General features: G+C 50.0%; 1 protein-coding gene and 1 non-coding gene across 3 annotated transcripts in view; one reads left to right on the forward strand and one right to left on the reverse strand.

Moving 5' to 3' along the window:
- Positions 1 to 575: 575 nt before the first annotated feature.
- The window catches only part of ELK1 (ETS transcription factor ELK1), a 15,920-nt gene continuing 2,727 nt past the window's right edge, over positions 576 to 13,768 (reverse strand). Inside the window, exons 2-6 of one of the 2 annotated variants that reach the window (XM_007450856.1) lie at positions 7,727 to 7,970; positions 4,610 to 5,065; positions 3,451 to 3,918; positions 2,663 to 2,764; positions 576 to 1,975 (exon numbers count right to left, since the gene is read on the reverse strand). In XM_007450856.1, coding sequence (XP_007450918.1) covers positions 1,877 to 1,975; positions 2,663 to 2,764; positions 3,451 to 3,918; positions 4,610 to 5,065; positions 7,727 to 7,936 — 1,335 coding nt within the window. In that variant the 5' untranslated portion in view covers positions 7,937 to 7,970 and the 3' untranslated portion in view covers positions 576 to 1,876. Of the gene's footprint in view, positions 1,976 to 2,478; positions 2,578 to 2,662; positions 2,765 to 3,450; positions 3,919 to 4,609; positions 5,066 to 7,726; positions 7,971 to 13,768 lie in introns of those variants that run through there. The other variant, XM_007450857.1, reaches the window with a different exon arrangement.
- Positions 6,705 to 6,777, forward strand: TRNAG-CCC (transfer RNA glycine (anticodon CCC)). The gene has a single exon. It is a non-coding gene; the product is annotated as a tRNA-Gly (tRNA).

The following is a 13,768-nucleotide window of genomic DNA, read 5'->3' on the forward strand; positions in this document are numbered from 1 at the left end:
TTTCATGCACAAGCCATCTACCAAACGCTGAGTCACCTGCTAACTTACAGTGAAGTTCCTTACCTACGCACGGTCCCTGATGATCTCTATGGCACTTTCATGCTCATACAGGCTCTCACACGTTGTTTTGGTTACTCAGTCTGTTTTGCCCACCATCAGCCTGTTCAACGGTGACTGATGTGCAGTCCCCACTTCCTTCTCATAAACATTATTTCACACACACCACCAGTTTCTTGTATAGTACCTTAATCACTCATTCAGTCTTACAGTGGTTTTCTGCCACCCAGCCATGATTTCTCACATAGGCACAATGTCAAGTTTGCGGTTACAACTTCCACTCTCAACACATGGCTTCACAAACGAACGTGCGCAATCACAGCTTTCCATAGTTTTCTCTTTTTCACACACCTGGTTGCCAATCTACAGTGTCTACCACTGTTTCGGACACACACCACTATGCTCTCTCGCTCTCACGATCAATCTCACACCCTCACCGCCTTTCACACAGAGTCACGCCTTTGCACACAGTTACTCCCAACGGCTTTAGGGGAAAAAAAATGCTAGCAGTCTCCAGCATCACCTTTAAAAATATATATTTACAGGAACAATTCCCCATTCTCTGGGACTCTTAGAAAAAAAGATCCATTTTTGGGGAAGTAAAACAAACAGTGGAGACAGGTGTAGCACCGTCCCCCAAATCACCGACCCCCAGGTCCCCAGGCCCAGGCTGGGCCGGTGCTGACGGGAAGTGAACCCAGGAGTCCTTTGAACCCATCCGTCTCCAGCCTGGAATTCACACAGGACAGGCTTTATGTCCCTCATTCCTCCCTCCCAACTCCAGGGACACTTAAAGGGCCCTTTGTACCCGCCCGCAGGAAATTGGGGGGCTGGGAGGGAGCTGAAAATACATGTTTGGTATCAAAAATAAACACTTGGGGGCGGCAGGAAGACCCCCCCCAATCCCTTCCTTCCCACCCACCCTATCTCAGATATAGGAAGAGATGCCTCCCTCTCCCCTATTGAAAAGCCCTGTTTAAAAATAGATTATACTATCAAAATGGCAGGGGGTGGGGGACAGGGAGACCTGGAGTACTGGTTGGAGGGGCCCCCCAGACGGGGACCACTCCCCCAAAAAACCCTCCATTGGGAGGTAACAGGCAGGACCCCAGGAGTTTGGCAGACACAGGAATGGCTTCTCAGGGGAAGAAGAACAAAAGGGGCATTCCTCCCCAGCCAAAAATGGTGGCTGACAAAGGACAAGCTGTCTGAGAGAAAGGCCGGGGAGGTGCAAATTCCCATTCCCAAGGGTGTGAGTCTTCCTTGGCCAAAACTCCCAAACTGTTAAACAGCAAAAATTCTTCCTGGACCCTTGGGGAGGGCCAGGAATAATAAACTACAGCAATCTAGCTCTTCTACCCACACCCCAAAATGGAGACAGGGCTCCCTCAGCTCCCCAAGGGCAGCCTGAGAAATAAATAAAGTTCCTTCTCAAGCCAGACCCCGACTATCTCAACTTGGGGAAAAAATGTGGAGATGGGGGAGATGCCCTAGCCAACCGCCCCCCTCCCACGAAAGAGTTGGGCCAGGCTCCTCCCAGTGGCCTTCAAAAAATAAATAAATAAACCGTCCCCACAACTGCAGTAGGAGACGTGTAAGAGCGGCCACTGGGGGACTGACCAAGAAGAGAGAAGTTGTATGTTTTCTGTGGAAGGGTTACTGAGAGATCCTTTTTCCTAAGAATCCCCACCCAACCACGACCACAGCACGAGTCTGTCAGCTGAACTACGTTTCTCCTTGAGACAGCTGGCTGGAGAGAAGTTCAGGGCATGGATGGAGTGACCCCAGAAAGGGGTGGTGGTGGTGGTGGTGGTGATAGTCATGGCTTCTGGGGCCCTGGGGAGAGCACCACGGGGGTTGAGAGGCCATCCACGCTGATGGAAGGGATGTGCACCTGGGCGCTGCCACTGGACGGAAACTGGAAGGAGAGCTTGGCCGGGCTACATACGGGGTGCAGTGGGGCACAGGGTGCTCCAGAAGTGTATGCTGGGGGGCAGCGAGCTGGGCATCAATGTGTGCGTAGGTAGCAGGGAAGGCGTCAGCGCTGGGCCTGGCGCCTGCACACCGGAACCAGTTCCCGATCCCGGAGTCCGTTCGGGTCCCGGCCTACCCAGCAAGCTCGGGCTGAGTGGAAGCTCCAGGTCCCGGGGCTTCCGGCCCTTCTGAGGCTGGGCAATCTCCGTGCTGGAAGTGGTGGAAGCCGCAAGGCCGCCCACCGGCACCGCAGTTTCCATAACGACCGCAGGCAGCCGGGCTGGCACGCCCTCCGCGGGCGGGGCTTCTGGCTCGGCCTTGGGCACGACCACAGCACGAGTCTGTCAGCTGAACTACGTTTCTCCTTGAGACAGCTGGCTGGAGAGAAGTTCAGGGCATGGATGGAGTGACCCCAGAAAGGGGTGGTGGTGGTGGTGGTGGTGATAGTCATGGCTTCTGGGGCCCTGGGGAGAGCACCACGGGGGTTGAGAGGCCATCCACGCTGATGGAAGGGATGTGCACCTGGGCGCTGCCACTGGACGGAAACTGGGGACAGAAATAGGGAGAGGTCATGGATTGGGACCGTGCTAGGGTCTCTCACCCTTTCCGAGATGGGGGGAGCTGATCCTACCTGGAAGGAGAGCTTGGCCGGGCTACGGGGTGCAATGGGACTCAGGGTGCTCCAGAAATGAATGCTGGGGGGCAGCGAGCTGGGCGTCAGCAGCACCGGGGTCTGTAGGGAAGGGGTGGTCAGGGCGCAAGTGAGCAAGAGGGCAGGCGTGGGAAAACCAAAGGAACTTGGTTCCAGCCTCGCCAGATTTCCCACTCATACTTCTGAGATCACTCCTCAAAAGTGCACAGGCCTAGACCATAACTACTAAGGCCATGCCCGTGACAGCTCTCCAGCTTTACACAGACAACCCCTCCTAACTCCTGAGGGCCCACCCCAGCCTCATTGGGCAAGACCACCTACAAGACCCCACCCACATGCCGCTTTCAAACCTCACCATCCCAGTAGCTCAGGGTCAACTTCCAACTCTTATCCCCAACCTGCATACCTCACAGGAAACCCGCTAAGCAAATCCCAGACCCAAAAGCCCCGCTTAGGTTCCTCAAGCTATGCTCCAACCCAGTTGAAACAGTTCCTGCAGAAAGCCTCTAGGGCCCCCCAGTCCCTGCCCACAGAACTCCCCAGACCTGCCCTCCTTTTGGGGACCCGACCCCTCGGCATCGCAGGCTCGTTCGCCTTGTAGCAATCAAGCCCCGTCTCTCCGCGCAGCCAACCCCACTCGAAGGCTCCACCCTCCCACTCACTCAAAGGTAACCGTATTGGCCCTCGCAGTCTAACTCCTCCCACCACCACCCGGCCCCAATCCCGTTCATTCCAGGTGCCAGCACCGCCCCTTCGAAAGCTCTCACCAATGTGTGCGTAGGTAGCAGGGAAGGCGTCAGCGCTGGGCCTGGCGCCTGCAGACCGGAACCAGTTCCCGATCCTGGAGTCCGTTCGGGTCCCGGCCCACCCAGCAAGCTCGGGCTGAGTGGAAGCTCCAGGTCCCGGGGCTTCCGGCCCTTCTGAGGCTGGGCGATCTCCGTGCTGGAAGTTGTGGAAGCCGCAAGGCCGCCCACCGGCGCCGCAGTTTCCATAACGACCGCAGGCAGCCGGGCTGGCACGCCCTCCGCGGGCGGGGCTTCTGGCTCGGCCTTGGGCTCAAAGGGCTCGGCCTTGACGGCTTCCAGGACAAACCCCGCCTCCCCAGTGGCTGCGGCTTCTAACTCTTCCTTGGGCTCTTCCACTTTGACTTCTGGGGGCAGTGGCCGGCCCAACCCAGGCTCCATATTTGGCTCTTCGGATTTAAGGTTTGGGGCCACGGGTGGGGTCAGGATGACCTGGGAGAGGAACAAGTGCAGAGGGGCTGCCTAAAGATTGCTGGGGTAGTGAAGCCAATTATTTCCCTTGGAAAGCAGGACCTGGTAGTGGGAGCAGGTCCTCCAACAAGACGTGGGACTTTGCCAAGGAAGTGGGGCTCCTTCTGGAGTAGGTCCTCCTATCTGGGGGCAGGGGAGGGGTGAGACACCTGAAAGCTGCCTTTAGGGGCGGGACACCAGGAGATACTGCCCCCATTCACGAAAGCAGTGGTTCTCAGAAATTTGCTTTATGGACCAGCAGCATACGCCTCATCTGGAAACTTGTTGAAAATGCAAACTCTCAGACCCATCCACAGACCCACATAAACAGACATTCTGGGGGGTGGCCCCCTGAAATCTGTGGCTTAAAAAGCCCTCCAGGTGCTTTCTGATGAGTGCTAAAAGTGTGAGAACCAGTGCATTAAGCAAACACATTCAGGACACCTACTACATGTTGGGTGTACTACTAATTGTCGTGTGCTTAATTTCCTTCTTCCTTCCAAGGCTTTGCATAGCTTTCCTCCCCATCCCTTTTTCTCCAAGGGGACTTCTGTGTCCCTCCTACCACTATATCTCCTTTAATAGGACGTTTATGTCCCCCCTCCTCCCAGCCCCCCTCATTTGGGAATTGTACATCCCTCCTCTTGCTGACTTTCCATACTCTAGTCCTTACCTGCAGAGGCAGGCCGGCCTCCTCAGCCTCCAGGCAGGCCTCCAAGGGGCTTGGACTGGTGCTCCTGCCCCCCGAGGGGGGCACTGCTGCTCCTGCAGGGGCGGTGTTGGGGAGCACTGTGGAAGGCCGAGGATGAGAGGGTGGCTGTGGCTGTGGCTGCGGCTGCAGGGACTGGATGGTGAAGGTGGAATAGAGGCCCGAGCGCATGTAATCATTCCGGCTGCTGCGCGCCAAGCCGCCTGGGCCTGCCACTCCTGCACCCCTGGGTGTGCCTGGCTTCCCAGAGGCAGTGTCCCCGGGGATGGCGTGTACAGCTGTGGTGCCCACATTTGCCACAGTGGAGGTGACAGACACCTCAGGCTGGGGCGGGCAGTCCTCAGTGGAGCACCCCGCGACCTCGGGGTAGGACACAAACTTGTAGACGAACTTCTGGCCACTCACTTTGCGGATGATGTTCTGGGAAGGGGGAGACAGGATAGAGGGTCTTAGAAGAAAGGGCCAGGGAGGGTGTGGATGGTGAGGGGGTGAAGGGGTGTGTCTCCTATGGTGCCTTTCTTTCCTCGTGCCCCTCTCCTGTCCTTTTACATATACACCGTCCCACCTCAATGTCTGCCTCCCCATAGGTTCCCCCTCCTAGCTTCTTTCACAGCTCACTCATCTCTCAAATTGGGGTCTCCTCCCTTCTCTTCCAGTTTATACCGCTCTCCCCCAACCTGATTCCCCTCTCTGTACTCTCCCCCAGCTTCTCCTCCTTTTCTGTCCCCCCCACCCATAATCCTTCCTTTAGTCTAATGCCCTTCTCCACTCCATATCTCCTTCCTGTCCATGCCCCTCCAAGTCTCCCTCTGTCACACTCTCTTCATCTCCACCTGTCCAATTCCCCCACCCCCATCTCAAATACACACAGCCACACCCACGGGCTCCTCTCCACACTGGGGCCCACGTAGGGGAGTAGATCCAGGAGCAGGCTTTCCTCCTGGCTCCAGGAACCAGGAGTGTCTGTGGGCTAACAGGGCCAGGCCCTGGGGCTGGCTGCCAGGACAGTTTTGGAGTCTAGTTTACACAGTAAGACAGGAAAATGAAGTCACTGATAATAAATGTTGGAAGAGACTAAATGAATGTAGAAGAATGTGGTGATGAATTGTTAATAAACATGAATTATTACAGGATTATTTAAAGCTCTTGACACAGACGTGGAACAGGGCAAGGTCATCAGGGAGGACAGGATGAGGAGCCTCATTCTTAATACTGTTGGGGAGGTTTAAGCTGAGGCAATTGGAAAATGAAGTCACTGATAGCAACTAACAAGAATTTAAAATACTGGTATAAATATTGGGAGAATCTTAAGGCTGGCTTGGGTGGGTCACAGAGCACATTTGGGGTATTTCAAGACAGGTCTGGAGGGTCTCAGGGATGTTCTGGTGGTCTCAGAGCACAGAGTGAGGCAGCCTCATTATTAATATTGTTTTGGAGGTTTGAGCTAAAGGATTAAAATATAAAAATGGAATAAATGCTATAAATGAGTTAAGGGTGTGCAGCACAGGTCCAGGGCTATTCTGGGGGACAAGAGGCATCTGGAGGGCACTAGAGCACCCTGGGAACATCTTAAGTGTTGTTCATGTATATCACAGGGTGGGTTTGTGTTTCTCAGAAAAGGAATGAAAAGGGAGATTCATTAATATTGTTTTGGAAGTTTCAAAGGGGGTTGAAAGGAAGGGGAATTGGATGAAGGCAGTCAAAAGGTACACACTTTCAGTTATAAGAAAAATAAGTACTAGGGATGTAATGTACAACATGATAAATATGATCCACACTGCTGTATGTTACATATGAAAGTTGTTAAGAGGGTAAATCCTAAGAGTTCTCATCACAAGATTTTTTCTTCCTTTTTCTTTTATTTTGTATCTATATGAGATGATGGACGTTCACTAAACTTATCGTGATGAACATTTCTCGCTGTATATAAGTCAAATCACTATGCTGTCACCTTAAACTTATCTACAGTGTTGTGTGTCAATTATATCACAATAAAACTGGAAGATGAAAAATATTGTTTTGGAAGTTTCAGGTAAAGAAATAAGAAACTGACGGGACTTCCCTGGTGGTCCAGTGGTTAAGACTCCGCACTCCCAATGCAGGGAGCCCGGGTTCGACCCCTGGTCAGGGAACTAGATCCCGCATGCTGCAACTAAGAGCCCACATGCCACAACTAAAGATCCCACGTGCTGCAACTAAAGGTCCCGCACGCAGCAACGAAGATCCTGCATGCCACAACTACGACCCGGTGCAGGTTTATTAAAAATAAATAAATAAACAAATATTTTTTTAAAAAAAGAAATAAGAAACTGAAATAACTGGTATAAATATGGGGGGGTATCTAGCACTGGTTTGGGAGTCTGAAAGGATAAGATAAGGAAAATGTATAATTTTATCTATAGGAATAAGATGATAATTGATATAAATACTGGAGTGGACCAGTGTTGCTCTGGGAATACAAGAGGATGGGGTGTGGAGCAGGCATTATACATGTTGTTTTGGAGGTCTTAGCTAACGGAGTAAGAGATAAAAAGAATTGATAAAAACGTTGAGGGTCCTGGAGAATAAGGTAAGGAAAGGTTAGTATAATGCTGTCATGGAGGCTTTGATTCTAAGAATAAGGATATTCTAGAATTCTTATTCTGGGATAAGAGCAGATTATGAAATAACTGGGGGAACCCAGGACTGGCCCAGGATGAGGAAGAGTCATTACTAATAGAGTTTTCAAAAGTTTTGGCCAGAGGAATAAGGCAAGAAGATGAAATGTCGTGCAGGGCATGGTGCGACAGCAGGACTTTGGGGATCTCAGAGAGAGTGGAGTGAGTAGGGGGTCAGTGTTAATGGTGCTATGAAGGTTCTAGTCGAAGCTAAAATAAAATACAATAAAACAACTGAGATAAATGCTTAGGGGCCCCTATGTTCGTGTAAGAATACCAGAGGATGGGGTAAGAAATGGTAAATTTTAATATTGTTTTCAAAGTTAGAGCTCTATCAATTTAGGCAAGAAAATGACATAACTGATTTAAATGTTTGGCACAGGCCACTGGGTGGGGTACCTGGCCCTAATCTCAAACACCTTACCTTATCATAGTAGTACCGCAAGGCCCGGCTGAGCTTGTCATAATTCATGTTGGTCTTATTCTTGCGCAGCCCCCAGAGCCGGGCCACCTCCTCAGCATCCACCAGCTTGAACTCACCACCATCCCGGGAGGTCCAGGAGATAATGTGGCCATTGCCTTGCTCTCTCAACAGCTGCAGCAGAAACTGCCACAGTGTCACAGAAGGGTCCATTGCTGGGCGAGCGCTCACGCCATCCCAGGGGTACCTGGAGGGCAGAAAGCTCAGAGCTGAGAGGTTGCAGACACAGGAAGGGGAAGAGGTCAGCAGGAGGTGGATTCCTTTCTTGCCATCTTGCCTCCACCTCTGTCCCCAACTGCCACCACCATTCCCTGAATGCCCTCAGCCTGGCTTTGGACGACTCCTGTAATGCAATGAGACTTCTGGGGATGCTAGGATAGCATGAATGTCTTCTGCGTGTGGGACAAATGTGAACCTCTGGGGTCCAGAGGGCAGACTGTGATATGCAGAATAATGCCCCTCACCCAAAGATGTCCACATCCTAATTTCTGGAACCTGTGAGTATATTATGTTACCTGGCAAAAAGAACTTTGCAGGTGAATTTAAGGTTATGGGCCTTAAGCTAGAGACTATTTGGGTGAGCTCAATCTCATCACATGAACTTTTTTTTGTGGTTACAATATACCCTTGTTGCCTATTTATTTTATACAAATCCTACAACCTCAAGGAATTGGAATTCTGCCAACAACCTAAACGAACAGGAAACGGATCATCCCCTGGAGCTTCTGGAAAGGAATACAGCTCTGCCAACACCTGGATTTTAGCCTGGTGAGACCTGTGCTGGCCTTCTGACCTCCAGCACTCTAAGAGAATAATTAGTGTTTTAAGCAGTTAAAAGTTTGTTATAATTTGTTACAGCACGAATAGAAAACTAGAATAAGGCCCCTCACCTGAACATTTTCATTTGCATCTTCTACTACATCAAATATTAAGTTTTCCAGGAGGTTCCTTCTGCCAGCTCCTTGCAAAGGCTGTTCACTTCATGCTGGGTTCCCTTCCTCTGCCTAGAAGCCTTCTCCATTGTTCAGTTACCAGCCCCAAGGGCCTTGCCTTTATGAAAATTCCTGACACTGAATGTCTGCTCTCTTCTGTCTCTCTATCCCACGCTCCTCTGACCTGTCTCTGTCCCTCTGTGTTCTCCTTCTTGACAACAGCAATAATGAACATTCACTGAGTGCTAAATACATGCCAGGCATTGTACCAATCAGAGGCAATATGGCCTACTGGACAATCAGCCCCTCCAGAGCCAGACTGCCAGGGCTGGAATCCTGGTTCTGCTACTTATTAGCAGTGTGACACTGGGCATGTTCTTTAACCTCTTGTGCCTCAATTTTCCCATCTGTAAAATAGGGATAATGATAATACCACCTAGCTCATAGGGTTATCGTATAGATTAAATATACTATGCCTGGGGTATGATAAGCTCTTATGAAATATTAGTTTCTAATTTGTTCGTAATTCCTTATCTGCTATGCCAAAACCTGATCTGAAACAAAATAAGGCCTTTTGTGATCTTCACTGATCCTCACTTGGTGTGACTGTTCATACATCTATCTTGCTGCAGAAATCTGAATGTGGCTGATTACAGAGCCCACTAAGGGTGTTATGTAACATCTTGTATGTATACCTTGTCACCTTTTTAAAATCTGAAAAATTCAAAATTGTGAAACACATCTGGCCCCAAGGGTTTTAGATAAGGGCACGTAGACCTGGATTGCTATTTTTATAGCTATTGACTCATTTCTCTCTCATCACAACTTTGGGAAATAGGTACTCTTATTATCTCTAATTTACAGATGAGGAAGCAGAGGCACAAAATGTCTAAATGACATGTACAGGCCACACAGCCCTAAGTGGCAGAGCCAGGATTTGGATGCAGGCAGCCAAGTTCCAGGTGTCTGATCTTTTCAACCATTAAACTAAACTGCCCCTTGCACTGACTGCTCCCTCAGCATGTCGAGCAGAGAACAGGACCCTCCTGGCGCCCCCACCCACCCCATAACTGCTCCCTTTGCTGAGTGTGAATTGGAAATAAACATGAGGCTCCTTTTCCTTAAGGAATGAGCTTTCATCAATCAACTGTTCACCCAGCTGTTGGGACTGTTGGGTTAAGAATAAGACCTTCCAAATCGGAAGGTTTCAAAGAACCTCCCTCTATTATTTATAGCTTGAGTCTTTAATCTGTAATGAAATACAGTCTGATCCTCTTATGTCTGAGCTGTTCATTCTGAAGTTCATTCTGCAGACACAATTTTAGGCAATTATGTAAGTCACAAGGCCACAAAGTGTCCAGATCAGAGTCCCATCATCAGAGACCTTGCTGGGTTTTTATCTGGAAGGCCTGTTTGTTTCAGAGGCACAAAGAGACCAGTGTGACTCCTGGTGGCGACAACAGGCAATTTTACCAGTTCCTCTTTCAGTAGCCACAGAATCTTTTACTTAAGGTGAAACCTGACGGTTGGCTTCAAGCCTCAGCAGCACATGGGGTTTTGTATTTTGTTTATTATCACGTCTCCCACGTGACCCCTAATAAGAGTTCTAGTCATATGCCTCACTCAGATGTGTTTACTTCTCTTTATTTCATTCATTTAGCAAGCATTTTTGGAGGGTCTACTGTGGGCCAGGTGCTGGGGATACAGCAGTGAATACAACAGTCAAAAATCCCTGCTCTGGCGGAATTCACATTTTAGTGGGGAAGACTGACAAGAAACAAGATAAACAAGAATATGTCAGATGGTGATAAGAACTCCGGGGGGGGGGGAACGAAGCAGGGAAGGAGTTATTTTTGAAAGGGTAGTCAGGGGAGGGTAGTCACGAGGAGGTGATATTTGAGGAAAGACCTAAGAGAGGTGAAGGCGTCAGGTCTGTGACAACCTGGGGAGCAGCCATCCAGGCAGAGGAAATAGGGTGAAAGGCCCTGAAGCTGGACAGCCTGTCAGGTCAGAGGAAGGGAAAGGAGTCTGTCGTGGTCGGAGAGAAGGCAGTGACGCGAAAGTAGCAGGAGATGAGAACAGAGGGGCAGCAGGGGCCAGACTAAGGCTTTTTCGGGCCCTGGAAGAGCTTTGACATTGACTCTGAGTGAGACAGGAGCCATGAGAAGGCTGTGAATAGAGGGGTGACAGCCTGTGATTTGGATTTTAACAGGATCCCTTTGGCTCTTGTGAGAAGAACCAACTGTACGGGCTGAAGAGGCTACTGCAATAGTCCACGTAAGAGATGGTGGTGGCAGCAGTGGAACTGGTGAGAAGTGGCTGAGTTCTGGATAAAATCTGAAGACAGAGTGAACAGGATTTGTTGGCAGATAGGATGGGGGTGGGGTGGGGTGAGAGAGGTGCCAAAGATGATTCTAGGTTTGTGGCCTGATCACCTGAGATGGCAGCACTGTGGGAGAGCAAGTTTTGAGGGGAGATCAGGAGGTCAGTTTTGGAGATGGTCAGTCTCAGAGGCCCTGTGAGATACCTATGTGTATGCCAGGAATAATAATACTAATCTAAAAAGTAGGAACCAGTCACAGAGCCCTTACTGTGTACTGCAAACCATTTTAGTCACTTAACTCATTCAGTCCTCAAACCAACACTATGGGTGGGCATTATTATTACCCTCCTGTTTTCCAGATGAGGAAATGGAGGCACAGAGGAGTAAAGTAACTTGGCTAAGGTCACACAGCTGGAATTTAGCAGAGCCAGGGTTCAAACCCAGGCAGTTTGGCACTAGGCAGTGATCCTGGACACCTTGCTCCACCAGCTCTTTATAGAGCAAAACAGAAGGGTAAGGTCCTACAGGGGGACAGGGATGCTATTTTACACAGGGTGAGCAGGGAGGGCTTTCCTGAGGAAGTGACATTTAAGCAGAGATCTGAAGGAGGGGAGATGGCAAGCCATGCTCACATCTGTGGGAAGGGTGCTTCAAGCATAGGGAACAGTGTGCACAAAGGCTCTGAGGTGGGCCCAAGCTTGGCATGGGCACCCTGAGTTAATCCAGTTCCCATCTCTGAAAATATGTATGTGCTGTTCTCCCTGCCAGGAGTGCTCTTCCCCCTTCCCCATACATGATGAACCCTTTATTACACACATCATCAAGTTCTGGTATCTCCCAGGCAGAATTAATTCTTCCTCTGTGTGATCCAATGTGCCGAATAACCTGTCTGTCCTTGCAAATGTGTTCTTCTCTCTGGGTCTCCAGTCTCGTACTCCTGTCCTGTTCTAGCTGTGTGACCTTGAGCGAGTTACTCAACCTCTCTGGCTGTTTCTGTACCTGTAAAATGGGGGATATGTCACCCTCAAAGTAAAGTATCTGCAAGATACACCTACTCTCAAAGGCCTTTGTGAGGATTAAAGGTCAGTATATGTAAAGGACTTAGAAAAGTTATCTCTGGGACATAGCAGACACTCAAATGTTACAATTAGCTGGCGTGACACTCTTCTCCCTCCCCACCCCTCCCCCACAATCATATGTATCAGCATGGCCTCACCATCTGGCTCCCACCACCTTTCTGACCTTGCCTCCTACCTCTCCCTCCACTCTGCTCCAGCCACTCTGGCCTCCTTCATGGCCCTTGAACATGCCAGGCACAATCCCACCTCAGGGCCTTTGCACCGGCTGTTCCTTCTGCCTGGTACCCTCTTTACCTAGGCATTATGGCTCCCTTCCTGAACTCCTTCAGGCCTTAATTCAAGAAGCACCTTCTAAGTGAGGCCTGCCCTGTGCCTAAGATTTCAACCACCCTGATACTCTATTCCTACCTTCCACTTCACTTTTCCTCCTTAGCACTTGTCTAACATACTAACTAATTAGACTTATTATTTATACAGTCTGCACTCTTAGCAAATGTCTGCTCCACAAAGGCAGGAATTTCTGCCTGTTTTGTTCCCTCCCATATCCCCAGAACCTAGAATGCCTGGTGCTCTGTAGGTGCTCTGTAAGTGTTTGTTGAATGAACAGTCCCGACCAACCAGCCTCTTTTAACTAGCTCTCTTATGCCCTCTTCATCTCCATCTGCACCCTACCCTGATTTATCTGATATTATATTTTTCCCATTCATTTGTGCAATAAATTCTTATCAAGTACTGGATAAGAATTTTAGGTGCTGGAGACCCAGCAGTGAATAACCAGACAAAAACAGTCCCTCATGGGACTCCCATTCTAACGGGGAAAGACAATAAATATGACAAACTGGTAAAATATACAGTGTGCCTGACAGTGATAAAGGGCAAAGACACAAATAAAGCAGAGAAGGGGTCTAAGTCCTGCTGGCTGTGCAGGTTCAGATGGTCAGGGACAGGTTGACATTTGAACAGAGCCCTGAAAGGATCCACACAGAGAGGGGGGTAGAGTGTTCTGGGCAGAAAAAATAGCCAAGGCAGAGGCCCCAAGGCTGGGTCGCACCTGGTGTTTTTGAGGATGAGTTAGGAGGCCAATGTGGCTGGAACAGAGTTGGGGGGTCGGCGCATAGGAGGTAAGGCCAGAGAAGTTACTTGTTTTATTAACTCACAGGTATTCTTTATTTACATTGGAGAGTATTCTAGTTCTGATTCCCCCATTTAACCAGTGAGGAGAGAGGTGCAGAGAGAAAGTGATTAAACCACTAAGGTCACATAGCTGCTGGGATCGGGGGTGGATGGGTGCTGAGACAAGGTGTGGAATGGAGACAGCTCTGCAGGCAGAGGGAACAGCAAAAACAAAAGCATGGAGATGGGAACTAATTTGGTTTTTAAGGAGTGGGGCCTCGCGTGAGGTGAGATGTAGTGAGAGAGGAAAGCCTCAAAAATTATCCTAGGGGGCTTCCCTGGTGGCGCAGTGGTTGAGAGTCTGCCTGCCGATGCAGGGGACGTGGGTTCGTGCCCTGGTCTGGGAAGATCCCACATGCTGCAGAGTGGCTGGGCCCGTGAGCCATGGCCACTGAGCCTGCGCGTCCAGAGCCTGTGCTCCGCAGCGGGAGAGGCCTCAACAGTGAGAGGCCCGCGTACCGCAAAAAAAAAAAAAAAA

This window comes from Lipotes vexillifer, unplaced genomic scaffold (assembly GCF_000442215.2).
Source record: "Lipotes vexillifer unplaced genomic scaffold, Lipotes_vexillifer_v1.1 scaffold129, whole genome shotgun sequence".
In the NCBI taxonomy this organism is placed as follows: Eukaryota; Metazoa; Chordata; class Mammalia; order Artiodactyla; family Lipotidae; genus Lipotes; species Lipotes vexillifer.